The sequence below is a fragment of the Entelurus aequoreus genome, linkage group LG17, assembly GCF_033978785.1.
Source record: "Entelurus aequoreus isolate RoL-2023_Sb linkage group LG17, RoL_Eaeq_v1.1, whole genome shotgun sequence".
NCBI lineage: Eukaryota > Metazoa > Chordata > Actinopteri > Syngnathiformes > Syngnathidae > Entelurus > Entelurus aequoreus.
In genome coordinates this window covers 10,263,241-10,279,821 of record NC_084747.1, presented here as the reverse complement: position 1 = coordinate 10,279,821, position 16,581 = coordinate 10,263,241, and the positions used below count along the sequence as shown (strand labels likewise).

At 41.2% G+C, this 16,581-nt stretch overlaps 4 protein-coding genes across 6 annotated transcripts in view; 3 read left to right on the top strand and 1 right to left on the bottom strand.

Annotated features, from left to right (window-relative positions):
- LOC133632307 (gastrula zinc finger protein XlCGF17.1-like) overlaps positions 1 to 16,581 on the top strand; it is a 607,858-nt gene that overhangs the window by 130,519 nt on the left and 460,758 nt on the right. The gene's annotated exons all lie outside the window — the stretch shown is intronic.
- LOC133632342 (oocyte zinc finger protein XlCOF6.1-like) overlaps positions 1 to 16,581 on the top strand; it is a 309,811-nt gene that overhangs the window by 65,263 nt on the left and 227,967 nt on the right.
- Positions 1 to 16,581, top strand: part of LOC133632323 (gastrula zinc finger protein XlCGF17.1-like) — a 293,261-nt gene that overhangs the window by 130,139 nt on the left and 146,541 nt on the right. The window lies entirely within an intron of this gene.
- LOC133632324 (zinc finger protein OZF-like) lies at positions 9,733 to 16,391 on the bottom strand. Its single transcript, XM_062024702.1, has 2 exons — positions 16,108 to 16,391; positions 9,733 to 11,972 (listed from the first exon to the last, which is right to left on the bottom strand). The coding sequence occupies exons 1-2, from the start codon at positions 16,220 to 16,222 to the stop codon at positions 10,756 to 10,758; spliced, it is 1,332 nt and encodes a 443-aa protein (XP_061880686.1). The 5' UTR covers positions 16,223 to 16,391; the 3' UTR covers positions 9,733 to 10,755.

Genomic DNA, 16,581 nt, shown 5'->3' with positions numbered 1-16,581 from the left:
CCGATCGACAACTGCACTTTAAAAAATAAAATACCTTTTGAATAACTAGCGGCCCTTTTCATCTTTTCTTACATTTCTGGCTCATAATTGAAGTGCTCCTTATCGCGAAAACATGTTTTGATATCAAAATACTTTGAAGATAGAAATGAAACAAAAGTCGACAATGTTGTATTCTGTCTTTTAGTGGGTTGAAGCAAACGGCAAGTTGTTTGACAAAGTAAATGTTGTGAAAGTGTGAAACTCACACTACCCCAGTATACATTTTCAACATTATAGCATTTCACCCTTTTGACGTTTTTTCCTCTTGACTTTTATCAGTAATATCCTCACTGAACGATGACTTGTACTCGACCTCGGACCAACTGCACTCAGTGAGGAAACAAACACGCTCACATAAATATTGCTCTTATTGCAAGCATAGACAGCAGAACACTTCTATTTTCACTTTTGAACACTGACTTTAGTTATCTGCTGCACTGACAAGATGCCTGCTCGGTGCGTGTTGGCGACTGTAGCCAAACTGCTGTGTCAAAACTGCCGTGTGACGTCACCATTGACCTTTTTCTTTTACACACACCCGGGAACATGAAAACAAAATAATGGGCTCTGTTGGCCACTTACTTAATAAACATACAGGACAAAGTGCGTCCTGATTCTTTGATTCTATTTTAAACTTGATGTGTGCCGATGATAAGAAAGTTTGTCGCTGCATTACTGACTAATAACCAGGGGCGTCACTAGCTTTTAAGGACTGATTGATTTATTGATTGATTGATTGATTGATTGAGACTTTTATTAGTAGGTTGCACAGTGAAGTACATATTCCGTACAATTGACCACTAAATGGTAACACCCGAATAAGTTTTTCAACTTGTTTAAGTCGGGGTCCACTTCATGACTTGATTCATGATACAGATATATACTATCATATATACTATCATCATAATACAGTCATCACATAAGTTAATCACATTGAATTATTTACATTATTTACAATCACAGGGGGACAGGAGGGGCTTGGCCCCCAGGAGATGCACAGGATGCGAGCGAACGTAGCGCACGAGCACAAAACTTCACAAACAGCTATCAAAGACTTGGAAATTATTCATTGTTATTATTATTATTTCAGTCGGTTTATTTTCAATCTGTGTTCAGTACAACAACAAACATGGGTTTGCACAGTGGCATTTTGTTTACAGCATCAACAAGAAACAATTACTTGGTGGATGGAAGCATCAAAGAATGTCGTCTGTTTTTAAGGGTGGCAAATCGGTCTATCACTCTGTTGTGACTCAGATGCTGAAGCTTATTCATTTTACATTTTATATTAAATGTCTTGGTTTTTCCTCCCTCTGAAAATCCTATTATATGTTTAACAAGCCATCCTATAATAATACAACAGCTATTAATGTAACAATACAATAAAACAAATATATTTAATGATGTTTTTTTCATTATTTTAACAATATGCTAATGTATATTACTTTATATAGATTCTACAAGAAACACAAAACTTAAAAACTAAATTATTTACAATTGCAGACACAAGGTTTCGTGTAGCTTCACTCATTGTAAAGGAAGACGGAAGTCCACGCAGGAGAAAAATGACTACAAAGATGGTGTTTGGGTTTTTCTTATATATATATATATATATATATATATATATATATATATATATATATATATATATATATATATATATATATATATATATATATATATATATATATATATATATATATATATATATATATGAAAGACTTAATATGTGTATATATATATATATATATATATATATATATATATATATATATATATATATATATATATATATACATATACATACATACATATATATATATACATACATACATACATACATATATATATATATACATACATATATATATATATACATACATATATATATATATATATATATATATATATATATATACATACATACATACATACATACATACATACATACATACATACATACATACATACATACATACATACATACATACATACATATATATATATATATATATATATATATATATATATATATATATATATATATATATATATATGTATATATATATATATATATATATATATATATATATATACATACATATATATATATGTCCTTACGTAACATCACCAGAATGATTGACAATTAGGAGGACCAATAGTCAACATGATCCACCCAGACATAAATAAAAATAAAACAAATGGCTTATCAATAGGCCATTTAAAAAAAAAAAGTGTTTTAATATTTATTTATATGTATCATTATTGTTCTACTCACCTTTCCAGTAGAGGCCTCTCCCCTCTCACTTTCTGTGCTCTTCTGCCCTGACTCCTACAGGTCAATAGGGGTTGTGGAGTGATTATTATTATTATCTACTGATAATAGTCATATGTGAATGAGCTCAGCTCCTGTTCTCCTCCATGTGTAAAGTGAGAAACACAGCTGATGCTCCAGAAGGAAGTAACCCCAAAGATAGCAAATGGTAAAAAAGAGTGCACATTTAACTTTATAAATAACCAGGACCTTCATGATGCATTTCAGGCTAACTAGCTAACTAAGTAGCAGCATTGTTTTAGAGCGGGAATGTAACTTTTTGTCAAACACAGACCTGGTGTAAAGTGGAGCTAATACATTTTACTACAAGCAGTGATGAATACTTACTTTCCTGAGCCCCCCTAAATTAGGCCTAACAACGCCAATGCTAATAACCTCAGTTTTATCTGAAGTTCCATCAAGGTTTGTTTTGAAGCGAAAGTGTGACGTCATCGCTGCCTGTGCAATGCGCACTGCCTTCCTGCGCCGGTCCACATGAACACTGTGATTAATCATCATTCATTTATGGTAACGCATTAACATTGACAGCCTTAGTTGAAACCCATACTTTATTTTTCTTAACTCAGCAAATCATTGACCTGCAAATTATGGCCCATTATTATGGAAATTTAATTGTCTCACATCACCTTTTATACATCAATATGATATTTATACATATGCATGTCGGTTCCGGTTGAGTGAACGCTGGCGCGTGCTGCTGCCGCTACTCATCGGCTTTATCTTTTGCCTTAAATTGTTTTCAGTGCTTTTGAAGTTCCTTTTTTGACTCAATAGGCACTAGCACATGCTCACTTTTACTGCAATTTCAACTGATTGTCTTGTCATGGTAATCTGAGAAATTCCTCACCTGCTGATCATCGGAGTTTGGCGAAAGACGCCACTTCTCGTTTGCCGCCACAATGTGGATGACCGGATCAAATGTTTGGATCCCGCTGATGTGGATTCTTTTGACCCACGTCCACTCTCCGGTGACTGCTCTCCTCCAATATTCTGCTGCCGACCTCCTGCGACTCCGTTCTGGGCTGTTTCGTCCCCAGCCAGTGACGCTTCACCTCCATCCGGACATAGGCTACCAGCCTAACCGAAGATACATCCACCGTGGGTCCCGCAGAAATCACCAGTGACAACACGCCAAAAAAATCAATTTGGTCCAAAACTCGTCAGCCGCCGCGGAGCATTGGCCAGGGAGTCGATCGCAAAGTGTTAGCCGGCCTAGCTAGGTCGGCTAACTCAATACATCAAAATGACTGCCTCAGTGAACTCAAGCAGTGGTTCTCATCCAATTTCCTTCAACTTAATAGCAATAAAACCAAAATCCTACTTGTGGGTACAAAAAACATTCTCACCAAAACCAACAGCTTGACCATTACTCTCTGTAATTCCTCTGTCTCCCCCTCCTCCCAAGTCAAGAGTCTGGGTGTCATCCTCGACAGCACACTTTCCTTCCAAGCCCACATAAACAGCATTAGCCGGTCTGCTTATTTTCATCTACGGAACATTAATCGTCTTCGCCCATTCCTTACCCCACATACTGCTGCCACACTAGTCCATAGCCTGGTCACCTCTTGCCTGGACTACTGCAACTCCCTCCTGTTTGGTCTCCCTCACAAGTCACTTCACAAACTTCAGCTTCTCCAGAACTCTGCAGCCCGGATAATCACCAGAACCCCTTCAATCCAGCACATCACCCCTGTTCTGCAGCAACTCAACTGGCTACCCATCAAACATCGTATCCACTTTAAAATAATTCACTCACTTTCCAAGCCATCCATAACCTCTCTCCATCTTATCTCTCTGACCTGATCCATGTCGCCACGCCCTCACGTTCCCTAAGATCCTCTTCATCCATCCATCTCACTGTCCCTTTATTTAAACTGTCCACCATGGGTGCCCGAGCTTTCAGCCGCTCTGCCCCACATCTTTGGAACTCTTTGCCACCAGACCTTCAAAACTTGGACTCAATATCCCTCTTCAAATCAAGACTCAAAACACACATATTCCTGACTGCTTATTCATTGTAATAATCTTTTCTTCTCTATCTTTGTTGTTGTTATTATTGTTGTTTTTATCCAATTTGATTTTATTGTTTCAATCTTGTACAGTGTCCTTGAGTGCCCAGAAAGGCACCTTATAAAATAAAAATGTATAGTATGTAATGCATGATTGTCCAGTTTTGCCTGAAAGGGAGTGGGAAGAAGATAACTTATTTAATCCCACCCCCAGTTCTCCACTCAGTGATTATTCACAATAAAATAAGCAGCTAGCACGGTCTTTGAGATTAACTGGATAAATTAGCATTAGCTAATACAACACTAATGTTAGCGAGCTCAGGCCCGTTGTGCATTTTCTCTGTAAGACGTGTATTATTTTTGGGCAGAAATCTCCGGGAATTTTGCATATAATGAATGCTCTGTGACCCAGACCGCTCTGGCTGCAGTGCCCTCTGCTGGTTGTTCAGGGGAGTGTGTAGGTCACATGTATTTGTGCATCTGGTTTGTGGTAGAAATGTCTCATCTACACAAAAGGAAAAAGGTGATCCACGTATGCAAATTCAATACAAATACAAATACAAAATCAAACATATTTATATTCAAATCTCAAAAATATATTTAAAAATACACGTTTATTTATACAAATTCTTGATTTATTTGTATGTCACATTTTTACATTTTATTTGTATACATTTTCAAATCTCAAAAATATATTTACAAATACGTGTTTATTTATACAAATTATTTATTTATACATCACATTTGTATTTGTATATTTATTAATGTATGCATATGTATTAATATCATATTGATGTTTGACTTAGACTTCCTTTTTAATGTCATTCAAATTTGAACTTTACAGTACAGATAAGAACAAAATGTTGTTGCATTAGCTCATGGTAGTGCAGGATAAAAAAGCAATAAGGTGCAGATATAAATAAATAGATTACTGTACAGATAAATATATTGCACTTTTTCATATGCAACCACGTTTATGGATGTATGTTATATTGTCTTTATATTTTGGAGGGAATTGAGGGGACAGTTATGATGCGTTCAAGAGTCTTACGGCCTGAGGGAAGAAGCTGTTACAGAACCTGGAGGTTCTGCTTCGGAGGCTGCGGAACCTCTTTCTAGAGTCCAGCAGTGAAAACAGTCCTTGGTGGGGGTGGGAGGAGTCTTTGCAGATTTTCTGAGCCCTGGTCCTTTTTGCGATCTCCTGGATAGGAGGAAGAGGAATCCTGATAATCTTTTCCGCCGTCCTCACCACTCTCTGGAGAGACTTCCAGTCTGAGGCACTGCAGGCTCCAGTCCAGACGGCGATGCTGTTGGTCAGCAGGCTCTCTATAGTGCCTCTGTAGAATATGGTGAGAATGGGGGGAGGGAGCTGTGCTCTTTTCATCCGACGCAAAAAGTGCATGCGCTGCTGAGCTCTTTTTACAAGAGCTCCGGTGTGTAGGGACCAGGTTATATTGTCAGTGATCTGCACCCCCAGGAACTTGGTGCTGCTTACCATCTCCACTGCTGTGCCGTCGATGAAGAGTGGAGCGTGGCTGGACTGGTGCTTCCTGAAGTCAACGATGATCTCCTTGGTCTTGTCGACGTTCAGGACCAGGTTGTTGGTTCTGCACCAGTCAACCAGATGTTTCACCTCCTCCCTGTAGTCCATGTCGTTGTCACGGATGAGGCTCACTACTGTCGTGTCGTCCGCATACTTCACAATGTGGTTAGTAGTGGACCTGGCGCAGCAGTCATGGGTCATCAACGTGAACAGCACTGGAGGTGTTGTTGCCCACTCTCACAGATTGGGGTCTGTCTGTGAGGAAGTCAAACAGCCAGTTGCATAGGGGGGTACTGAATCCAAGAGAGGCCAGTTTGCTCACCAAATGCTGCGGGATGATGGTGTTGAATGCTGAGCTGAAGTCCAGAAACAACATCCGCATGTGTGTGTCCTTTCCTTCCAGATGTTCTAAGCTCAGGTGGAGTGCAGAGGAGATGGTGTCCTCTGTGGAGCGGTTAGGGCGATAAGCGAACTGGTATGGGTCGAATGTGGGGGGAAGTCTGGACACAATATATTCCTTTACCAGCCTCTCGAAGCACTTCATTATGATGAGGGTGAGTGCCACGGGGGGATAATCATTGAGGGAGGAGATTGTGGGTTTTTTAGGCACCGGAATGATTGTGGCCATCTTTTAAAACATAATAAATAAATAAATAAATGGGTTATACTTGTATAGCGCTTTTCTACCTTCAAGGTACTCAAAGCGACATGATGGTACCACAGCCTGGGTCAGCGAGATGTTGAAGATGTCTGTGAGAACCCCCGCCAGCTGGTCTGCACATCCCTTAAGCACCTTGCCCGGAATGTCATCAGGTCCCGGTGCTTTCCGGGGGTTCACTCTCCTCAGGGTTTTCCGGACATCCCCTGTGTCCAGGTTGAGCGGCTGCTCATCAGGACGAGGGATGGATTTTCTCGCCGGAGTGGTGTTAAGTGCCTCAAACCTCGCAAAGTAGTTGTTAAGGTCATTTAGGAAGCTGATACTGTTGTCACAGGGACGGGGGCCAGCTATATAGTCCGTGATGACCTGTATGCCCTGCCACATTCGTCTAGTGTTTGTAGGGTTCTCGAAAAAGTCCTGCACTTTCTGACTGTGAGCACGCTTTGCAACCTTAATGGCACGGTTCCAGTTAAATCTGTCTGTTTTTAATGCTACCATGTCGCCAGACTTTAACGCCTTGTTCCGAGCCTTCAGCATTGCACGTACCTCACTGTTCATCCAGGGTTTCTCGTTGGCCCGTGTGGGGATGTTCTTGATCACAGTAACATCCTCCATGCAATTCTGAATGTATGCGGACACAGACTATGCATACTCCTCCACACGTGTTATGATTATCGGTGGCGGCTGCCTTTGACATGTCCCAGTCTGTGGTTTCGAAGCAGTCTTGTAATGCTTCCATTGCTCCCTCTGGCCAGGTCCTCACCTGCTTCACTGTAGCTTGCTTCCTGATCAGCAGGGGCTTGTATGCAGGAATTAGCATCACAGATAGATGATCTGAGGAGCCGAGGTGGGGGCGTGGTGCAGCTTTAAACGCGTGTTTAATATTGCTGTGAACCATGTCCAACATGCTTCCACCCCTGGTTGCAAAATTCACATATTGATGGAAATGAGGGAACACAGTTTTCATGTTAGCTTGGTTAAAGTCTCCTGGGACGATGACAACTCCCTCTGGATGTGTAGATTGCAGTTCATTACAAAGCAGTAAATGTAAATAAAATGGCCTGCATTTTATAGTTAATATTTCTACATCGGGAGAGCAGTGACATGAGACTATCTTCCCATTGTTGCACCAGTTGTTATTGATGTACATACAAACACCGCCGCCTCGGGATTTACCAGTGAGAGTTCTGCTCCTGTCCGACCGAAACATAGTTAGCCCCTCGATGCTAACTGCCTTGTCCGGAACGGATGGTGTCAGCCACGTTTCTGTGAGAAATATGGCGCAGCAATCTCTCATCTCGCGTCTTGCATTTAAATCCAGCTTCAGGTAGTCCAGTTTGTTCTCCAGGGAGCGGACATTTGAAAGCAGGATGAAATGAAGCGGCGTTCTGAGAGGATTAGCCTTTAGCTTTGTTGTTAGCCCCGCTCGGCTATATATATATAAGTTATATATATAAGTTGATGTGAGACAATTCTACTTCCATACATTATCAGTGTTACTCCCTCCGAGGTCTTAATCAAGGCTCAAGTCGTTCATTTTTCTCACAGACATTTATTTCAGCCACGTCTTCTTCACATTACCAACGATGCCAAATATAATGCCGTCAAAAGTGATAAAATAAGCAAACAGAAATTATAATTAGTCTGACTTAAACGGGGATAGCAGATCCATTCTATGTGTCATACTTGATCATTTCGCGATGTTGCCATATTTTTGCTGAAAGGATTTAGTAGAGAACATCAACGATAAAGTTTGCAACTTTTGGTCGCTGATAAAAAAGCCTTGCCTGTACCGGAAGTATACTCTAGCCTTTAAATAGACTCCCTTTTTAGACCAGTTGATCTGCCGTTTCTTTTCTTTTCTTTTCTACTCTGCTCCCAACCCGGGGTGGACCGCTAGCCTGTCCATCGGATGGGGACATCTCTACGCTGCTGACCCGTCTCCGCTCGGGATGGTTCCTGGTGGCCCCACTATGGACTGGACTCTCGCTGATGTGTTGGACTTTAACAATATTATGTCAGACCCACTCGACATCCATTGCTTTCGGTCTCCCCTAGAGGGGGAGGGGGGGGGGGGGGGTTACCCACATATGCGGTCCTCTCCAAGGTTTCTCATAGTCATTCACATTGACGTCCCACTGGGGTCCGTATGTGGGCTCTGTACCAAGGATGTCGTTGTGGCTTGTGCAGCCCTTTGAGACACTTGTGATTTAGGGCTGTATAAATAAACATTGATTGATTGATTGATTGACTGACTGGAAGGATAGACAGAAGATCAACAATACTACCAAACTCTGGACCTGTAACTACACGGTTAATGCTTTCCAGCCTGGCGAAGCCTAGCAATGCTGTTGCTAACGACGCCATTGAAGCTAACTTAGCTACGGGACCTCGACAGAGCTCTGCTAAAAACATTAGCGCTCCACCTACGCCAGCCCTCATCTGCTCATCAACACCCGTGCTCACCTGCATTCCAGCGATCGACGGCGCGACGAAGGACTTCACCCGATCATCGATGCGGTCGGCGGCTAGCATCGGATAGCGCGTCTGCTATCCAACTCAAAGTCCTTCTGGTTGTGTTGCTGCAGCCAGCCGCTAATACACCGATCCCACCTACAACTTTCTTCTTTGCAGTCTCCATTGTTAATTGAACAAATTGCAAAAGATTCACCGACACAGATGTCCAGAATACTGTGGAATTTTGCGATGAAAACAGAGCTGTTTGTATTGGATACAATATGTCCCAATACTTCCGCTTCAACCCTTGACGTCACGCGCAAACGTCATCATACCGAAACCTTTTCAGCCGGAAGTTTCCCGGGAAATTTAAAATTGCACTTTATAAGTTAACCCGGCCGTATTGGCATGTGTTAAGATTTCATCATTGATATATAAACTATCAGACTGCGAGGTCGGTAGTAGTGGCTTTCAGTAGGCCTTCAACGTCTTCCACATCAAACACTTGTCGTCTCATGCTGCTTCCTTAATTCCCTCACATATTAATTGTCCCCCCAACAACGTGACCAAACCGGAAACAAAACATATATTCCCCACTCAATTGACATGGGTTTGTAACAAAAATAAAGTTAACATAAACTTGCATGAATCAACCCAAGGAAATACCTTTTTAATCACATTATGTGTACAATATGAACTTATCTTTATGCAATGTATTTATTTATTCTCACCAACTATGACATTATATATCAAATATACATGTTGCCTCTGTCAGCAGCTACACTGACATTGATGTGTCTCTGAGAACTGAACACGTTTTTATAACTTATAACAAAATGTGTTTATACAGTAATCTGCTCACATGAGTCAGATTACAGCAGGGGTGTCAAACTCATTTTAGCTCAGGGGCCGCACGGAGGAAAATCTGTTTCCACACGTACCAGATGGGTAAAATCATGGCATGATAACTTAAAAATACAACTATGACAAAGTCAAAGATTAAAAATTGGCAGTTTGTTATGCAAACAGTTACCCAGCATCACTTATGTGTCAACGTCAGTTTTGATACATCTCAACTTTGCAGTGAAAAAGGGTGTAGTGCAGGTTTTTGAGCGTGGGCAAACTTGACACATGAGGCCCCAGGTCCCTGGACTGAAGAAGGAGTAACCAAGCACTTGAAGCATCATCTATCTTACTGTTCAGGAAGGTTTCAGATACAGAGAAGACATGGGGTCATGAGTGGATAAGATTATGCTCCAAATAATCCAAGTTTGTATGAATACCTCAGATATTTGTGAAAGAAGCAGTGAGGAGGTCCTGGGTAGGGTGGATGTCACCACATATGAGCAACATACCACAAACTAAACAGCTAAGTGGTTATTTTCCCTTGTGTGTACTTATGTGTTTTACTGCGTCTGCATTATGTGTGAACCTTTTACAGCACACTGAACAAATAAATGGTTTTTCTCCAGCGTGTGTTCTCATGTGCCGCCACAAAGAGCCGTTATGAGGAAAGCTTTTGCCACAAACTGAACAATTAAATGGTCTTAGTCCAGTGTGTGTTCTCATGTGTTGAGTCAAATTCCTCTTAACAGAAAAGCCTTTGCCACAAATTTAACAGTTAAATGGTATTTCTCCTGTGTGTGTTCTCATGTGTTGAGTCAAAGAGCCATTTTTCGAAAAGCTGTTGCCACAAACTGAACAATTACATTTTTTATTTTCCCCTGTGTGTTTTTATGTGTTTTACTGCGTCTGTATTACGTGTGAACCTTTTACAGCACACTGAACAAGTAAATGGTTTTTCACCTCTGTGTGTTCTCATGTGTAGACACAAAGAGCTGTTATTAGGAAAGCTTTTCCCACAAACTAAACAATTAAATGGTCTTAGTCCAGAGTGTGTTCTCATGTGTTGAGTCAAATTCCTCTTAACAGAAAAGCCTTTGCCACAAATGGAACAATTAAATGGTTTTTCACCTGTGTGTGTTCTCATGTGTTCAGTCAACCTCTTCTTAACAGAAAATGTTGTGCCACATACTGAACACATAAATGGTTTTTCACCAGTGTGCGTTCTCATGTGTTCAGTCAACCTCTTCTTAACAGAAAATGTTGTGCCACAAACTGAACACTTACATGGTTTTTCACCTGTGTGTATTCTCATGTGTTCAGTCAAACCACAATTTTGAGAAAAGCTTTTGCCACAAACGGAACAAATGAATGGTTTTTCACCTGTGTGTGTTCTCATGTGTTGAGTCAAACCACATTTTCGAGAAAAGCTTTTGCCACAAATTGAACAACTGAATGGTTTTTCACCTGTGTGTGTTCTCATGTGTCGAGTCAAACGGCTCTTAAAATAATAGTTTTTACTACAAATTGAACAGTGAAAGGTTTTTTCTCCTGTGTGTATTCTATTGTGTTGAGTCAAATAGCTATTTTGAGAAAAGCTTTTGCCACAAACTAAACAATTAAATGGTTTTTCACCTGTGTGTGTTCTCATGTGTAGAGTCAAACGGCTCTTTTTAGTAAAACTTTTAGCACAAACTGAGCAGCTCAAACATGTTTTACCTCTCTTCTTTGTAGAGCATTCAGAGTGTTTGTTGTCAGTGTGAGTCCTCATATCACCTTCACAGTCTTTATCGCTGCTCAAAGGTTCTTCAACCTCGTCTTCAGCCTCACTATCTGATAGTGGAGCTAAGAGGTTGTCTTCTTGTGGTTTCTCTTCATCATCTTCAGTCTTCACAGAGAGAATACTCAGTGGAAACTTGGTGTAATCAGCTTCCTCTCGTCCTAGAAGACACTCTCCCTCCTGAGTGATGCAGAGTTCCTCCTCTTCCTTTTTAATGCAGGGTGGTTGTGGAGTCTCCTGCTTCAAAGTGGAGCTCCCCCCTAACTGAGGGGAAACTTCTTCTGGATTACCGATCAGCTGCTGGACGTCTGCAAGACACAAACAACAAAAACACACTTTCTTCTATGTACTGTATGTGTGTGTAGTAGGGTTGTACAGTATACTGCTACTAATAAAGTATCAATTGAAATCGGTACTATAGCACCTTTGAAAAGTACCGGTACCGTTCTTTCACCTGAATGCTGCTGTGTGGCGGTGACTACAGAGCCGAGGCGCATGATGTTGAGTGTGTCAAAACGCACACACAAAGTGCATACAAGCAATAACATGGTGGAGAGGAAGAAAGGTAACAAACGACAATTCTACTGGTTAATAAAGAGGGTGCGTGAAGTGTAAATAGTGACAGGTTGTAGAACATGTTTAAATGCAGTAATGGTTTGAATACTAAAGAGCTGAAAAGCTCTAGAAAGGCCAGTGCAGGGGTCTCTAAACTTTTTGACTCGAGGGCCACATTTGGCTAAACATGTAAAGTAACATCTACATATATATAAATATACACACACACATATATATATATATAAATAAATAAATATATATATATATATATATATATATATATATATATATATATATATATATATATATATATATATATATATATGTATGTATATATATATATATATATATATATATATATATATATATATATATATATATAGCCCATACATATGTGTGTATTCATGTATATATACACATATATTGATATACTATACATAATATTAATGGCGTTTCCAGTGAGGGTTGGACTCCGCCAAGGCTGCCCTTTGTCGCCCATTCTGTTCATAACTTTTATGGACATAATTTCTAGGTACAGTCAGGGCGTTGAGGGGATCCAGTTTGGTGGCTGCAGGATTAGGTCTCTGCTTTTTGCAGATGATGTGGTTCTGATGGCGTCATCTGGCCAGGATCTTCAGCTCTCACTGGATCTGTTCGCAGCTGAGTGTGAAGCGACTGGGATGAGAATCAGCACCTCCAAGTCCGAGTCCATGGTTCTCGCCCAGAAAAGGGTGGAGTGCCATCTCCGGGTTGGGGAGGAGATCTTGACCCAAGTGGAGGAGTTCAAGTACCTTGAAGTCTTGTTCACGGTGTGGCGTCTTCAGTAATGCGAACGTACTGAAGAAGGAGCTGAGTCAGAAGACAAAGCTCTCCATTTACCGGTCGATCTACGTTCCCATCCTCACCTATGGTCATGAGCTTTGGATTATGACCGAAAGGATAAGATCACGGGTACAAGCGGTCGAAATGAGTTTCCTCCGCCGGGTGGCGGGTCTCTCCCTTAGAGATAAGATGAGAAGCTCTGTCATCCGTGAGGAGCTCAAAGTAAAGCCACATGGAGAGGAACCAGATGAGGTGGTTCGGGCATCTGGTCAGGATCAATCAATCAATCAATGTTTATTTATATAGCCCTAAAGCACAAGTGTCTCAAAGGGCTGTACAAGCCACAACGACATCCTCGGTACAGAGCCCACATACGGGCAAGGAAAACTCACCCCAGTGGGACGTCAATGTGAATGACTATGAGAAACCTTGGAGAGGACCGCATATGTGGGTATGCCACCCAAACGCCTCCCTGGGGAGGTGTTTCGGGCACATCCTACCGGTAGGAGGCCACGGGGAAGACCCAGGACACGTTGGGAGTCTCCTGGCTGGCCTGAGAACGCCTCGGGATCCCCCGGGAGGAGCTGGACGAAGTGGCTGGGGAGAGGGAAGTCTGGGCTTCCCTGCTTAGGCTGGTGTCCCCGCGACCCGACCACGGATAAGCAGAAGAAGATGGTTGGATGGGACGGCGTGGCTCGGTTGGTAGAGCGGCTGTGCCAGCAACTTGAGGGTTCCCGGTTCGATCCCCAGCTTCCGCCATCCGAGTCCCGTCCGTTGTGTCCCTGAGCAAGACCTTGCTCCTGATGGGTCATGGTTAGAGCCTAGCATGGCAGCTCCAGCCATCAGTGTGTGAATGTGTGTGTGAATGTGGAAATAGTGTCAAAGCGCTTTGAGTACCTTGAAGGTAGAAAAGCACTATACAAGTATAACCCATTTACCATTTAATATATACACATATTATATTTATATATACCGGCCGGCGACAGCCTGACGCCAGATGAAGTCAACAAAAATAGTACAAACCCCGTTTCCATATGAGTTGGGAAATTGTGTTAGATGTCAACATAAATGGAATACAATGATTTGCAAATCCTTTTAAACCCATATTCAGTTGAATATGCTACAAAGACAACATATTTGATGTTCAAACTGATAAACTTTTGTTGTTGTTGCAAATAATAATTAACTTTAGAATTTGATGGCAGCAACACGTGACAAAGAAGTTGGGAAAGGTGGCAATAAATACTGATAAAGTTGAGGAATGCTCATCAAACACTTATTTGGAACATCCCACAGGTGAGCAGGCAAATTGGGAACAGGTGGGTGCCATGATTGGGTATAAAAGTAGATTCCATGAAATGCTCAGTCATTCACAAACAAGGATGGGGCGAGGGTCACCACTTTGTCAACAAATGCGTGAGCAAATTGTTGAACGGTTTAAGAAAAACCTTTCTCAACCAGCTATTGCAAGGAATTTAGGGATTTCACCATCTACGCTCCGTAATATCATCAAAGGGTTCAGAGAATCTGGAGAAATCACTGCACGTAAGCAGCTAAGCCCGTGACCTTCCATCCCTCAGGCTGTACTGCATCAACAAGCGACATCAGTGTGTAAAGGATATCACCACATGGGCTCAGGAACACGTAAGAAACCCACTGTCAGTAACTACAGTTGGTCGCTACATCTGTAAGTGCAAGTTAAAACTCTCCTATGCGAGGCGAAAACCGTTTATCAACAACACCCAGAAACGCCGTCGGCTTCGCTGGGCCTGAGCTCATCTAAGATGGACTGATACAAAGTGGAAAAGTGTTCTGTGGTCTGACGAGTCCACATTTCAAATTGTTTTTGGAAACTGTGGACGTCGTGTCCTCCGGACCAAAGAGGAAAAGAACCATCCGGATTGTTCTAGGCGCAAAGTGTAAAAGGCAGCATGTGTGATGGTATGGGGGTGTATTAGTGCCCAAGACATGGGTAACTTACACATCTGTGAAGGCACCATTAATGCTGAAAGGTACATACAGGTTTTGGAGCAACATATGTTGCCATCCAAGCAACGTTACCATGGACGCCCCTGCTTATTTCAGCAAGACAATGCCAAGCCACGTGTTACATCAATGTGGCTTCATAGTAAAAGAGTGCAGGTACTAGACTGGCCTGCCTGTAGTCCAGACCTGTCTCCCATTGAAAATGTGTGGCGCATTATGAAGCCTAAAATAGCACAAGGGAGACCCCCGGACTGTTGAACAACTTAAGCTGTACATCAAGCAAGAATGGGAAAGAATTCCACCTGAGAAGCTTCAAAAATGTGTCTCCTCAGTTCCCAAACCTTTACTGAGTGTTGTTAAAAGGAAAGGCCATGTAACACAGTGGTGAACATGCCCTTTCCCAACTACTTTGGCACGTGTTGCAGCCATGAAATTCTAAGTTAATGATTATTTGCAAAAAAAAAAAATTACGTTTATGAGTTTGAACATCAAATATGTTGTCTTTGTAGTGCATTCAACTGAATATGGCTTGAAAATGATTTGCAAATCATTGTATTCCGTTTATATTTACATCTAACACAATTTCCCAACTCATATGGAAACGGGGTTTGTACTTCATCAACTAGTTGAAGTTTAAAACTACAGGTTGTATTAAGTGTTTACTTTCTACAATATTCTAAAAAGGCGCATAACAAGAATGCAAATGATTTACATTTTCTTTGGTAACTTTGAACTTCCCAATCAAAAGTTGACAGTAATGAAATTATTCTTGTTCTTTATGACCTCCAATCCTCTGCACGTTGATGTAGACATGTGGTCCAGTCTTCTCTTCACATCTCTTACTCTTCCCCAACATCTCTTCTTTCACATCATTATTTTCTTTACACAAGCGCTTGTTTTGCTCTTCCACTTTCTTCATTTGACTTTTGCATTCTTTCATCTCCTCTGATGTGAACTCCACTGCCTTCTTCAAGCTAACAATCATGGCGGCTCTTTCTTTACATTCTTCAACAAGGTCAGCTCATTTAGACTTTAAGGGCTTGAAATAGCTTTCAAATGACAAAACTTCAAGTCACTCACCTTCATCTTTCGTCTTTATCTCCGTTGGTGATTTGCTGGAAGTTGGTGGCGCTGATTCTCTTTCATGTTCTCTTTTAGCGGACGTCGCCATCTTAGCATAGCAGTAGTCGTCCATCTTCTATCACGTCTTCAATCTTCACTTCAGATATCGCTCCAAACTCAATGCACGTTTCGTGGCTTTGGAAAATACCAATTGAGATATTTGTTGCTATATTTACTGTGAATCATATGACTTTAAGATCGTGAATTCGAAGAATCTCCAAACAACCATAGCATGCGGTCTTCGTCTTTTTGCTCGGCTTCACGTACATTTGCGCATGCGCTAGAAGCCCGCCACTTCCGTTTCCTACTCCACAGCAATGGTTTTTCAAAATAAAGGCCTTTTAATATTGTTTTAAACCAATGGTTGACAAATGTATCTATCATCAAATAAAGGAAACTCTTTGAAAATAAAAAATATATATATACAAGCAC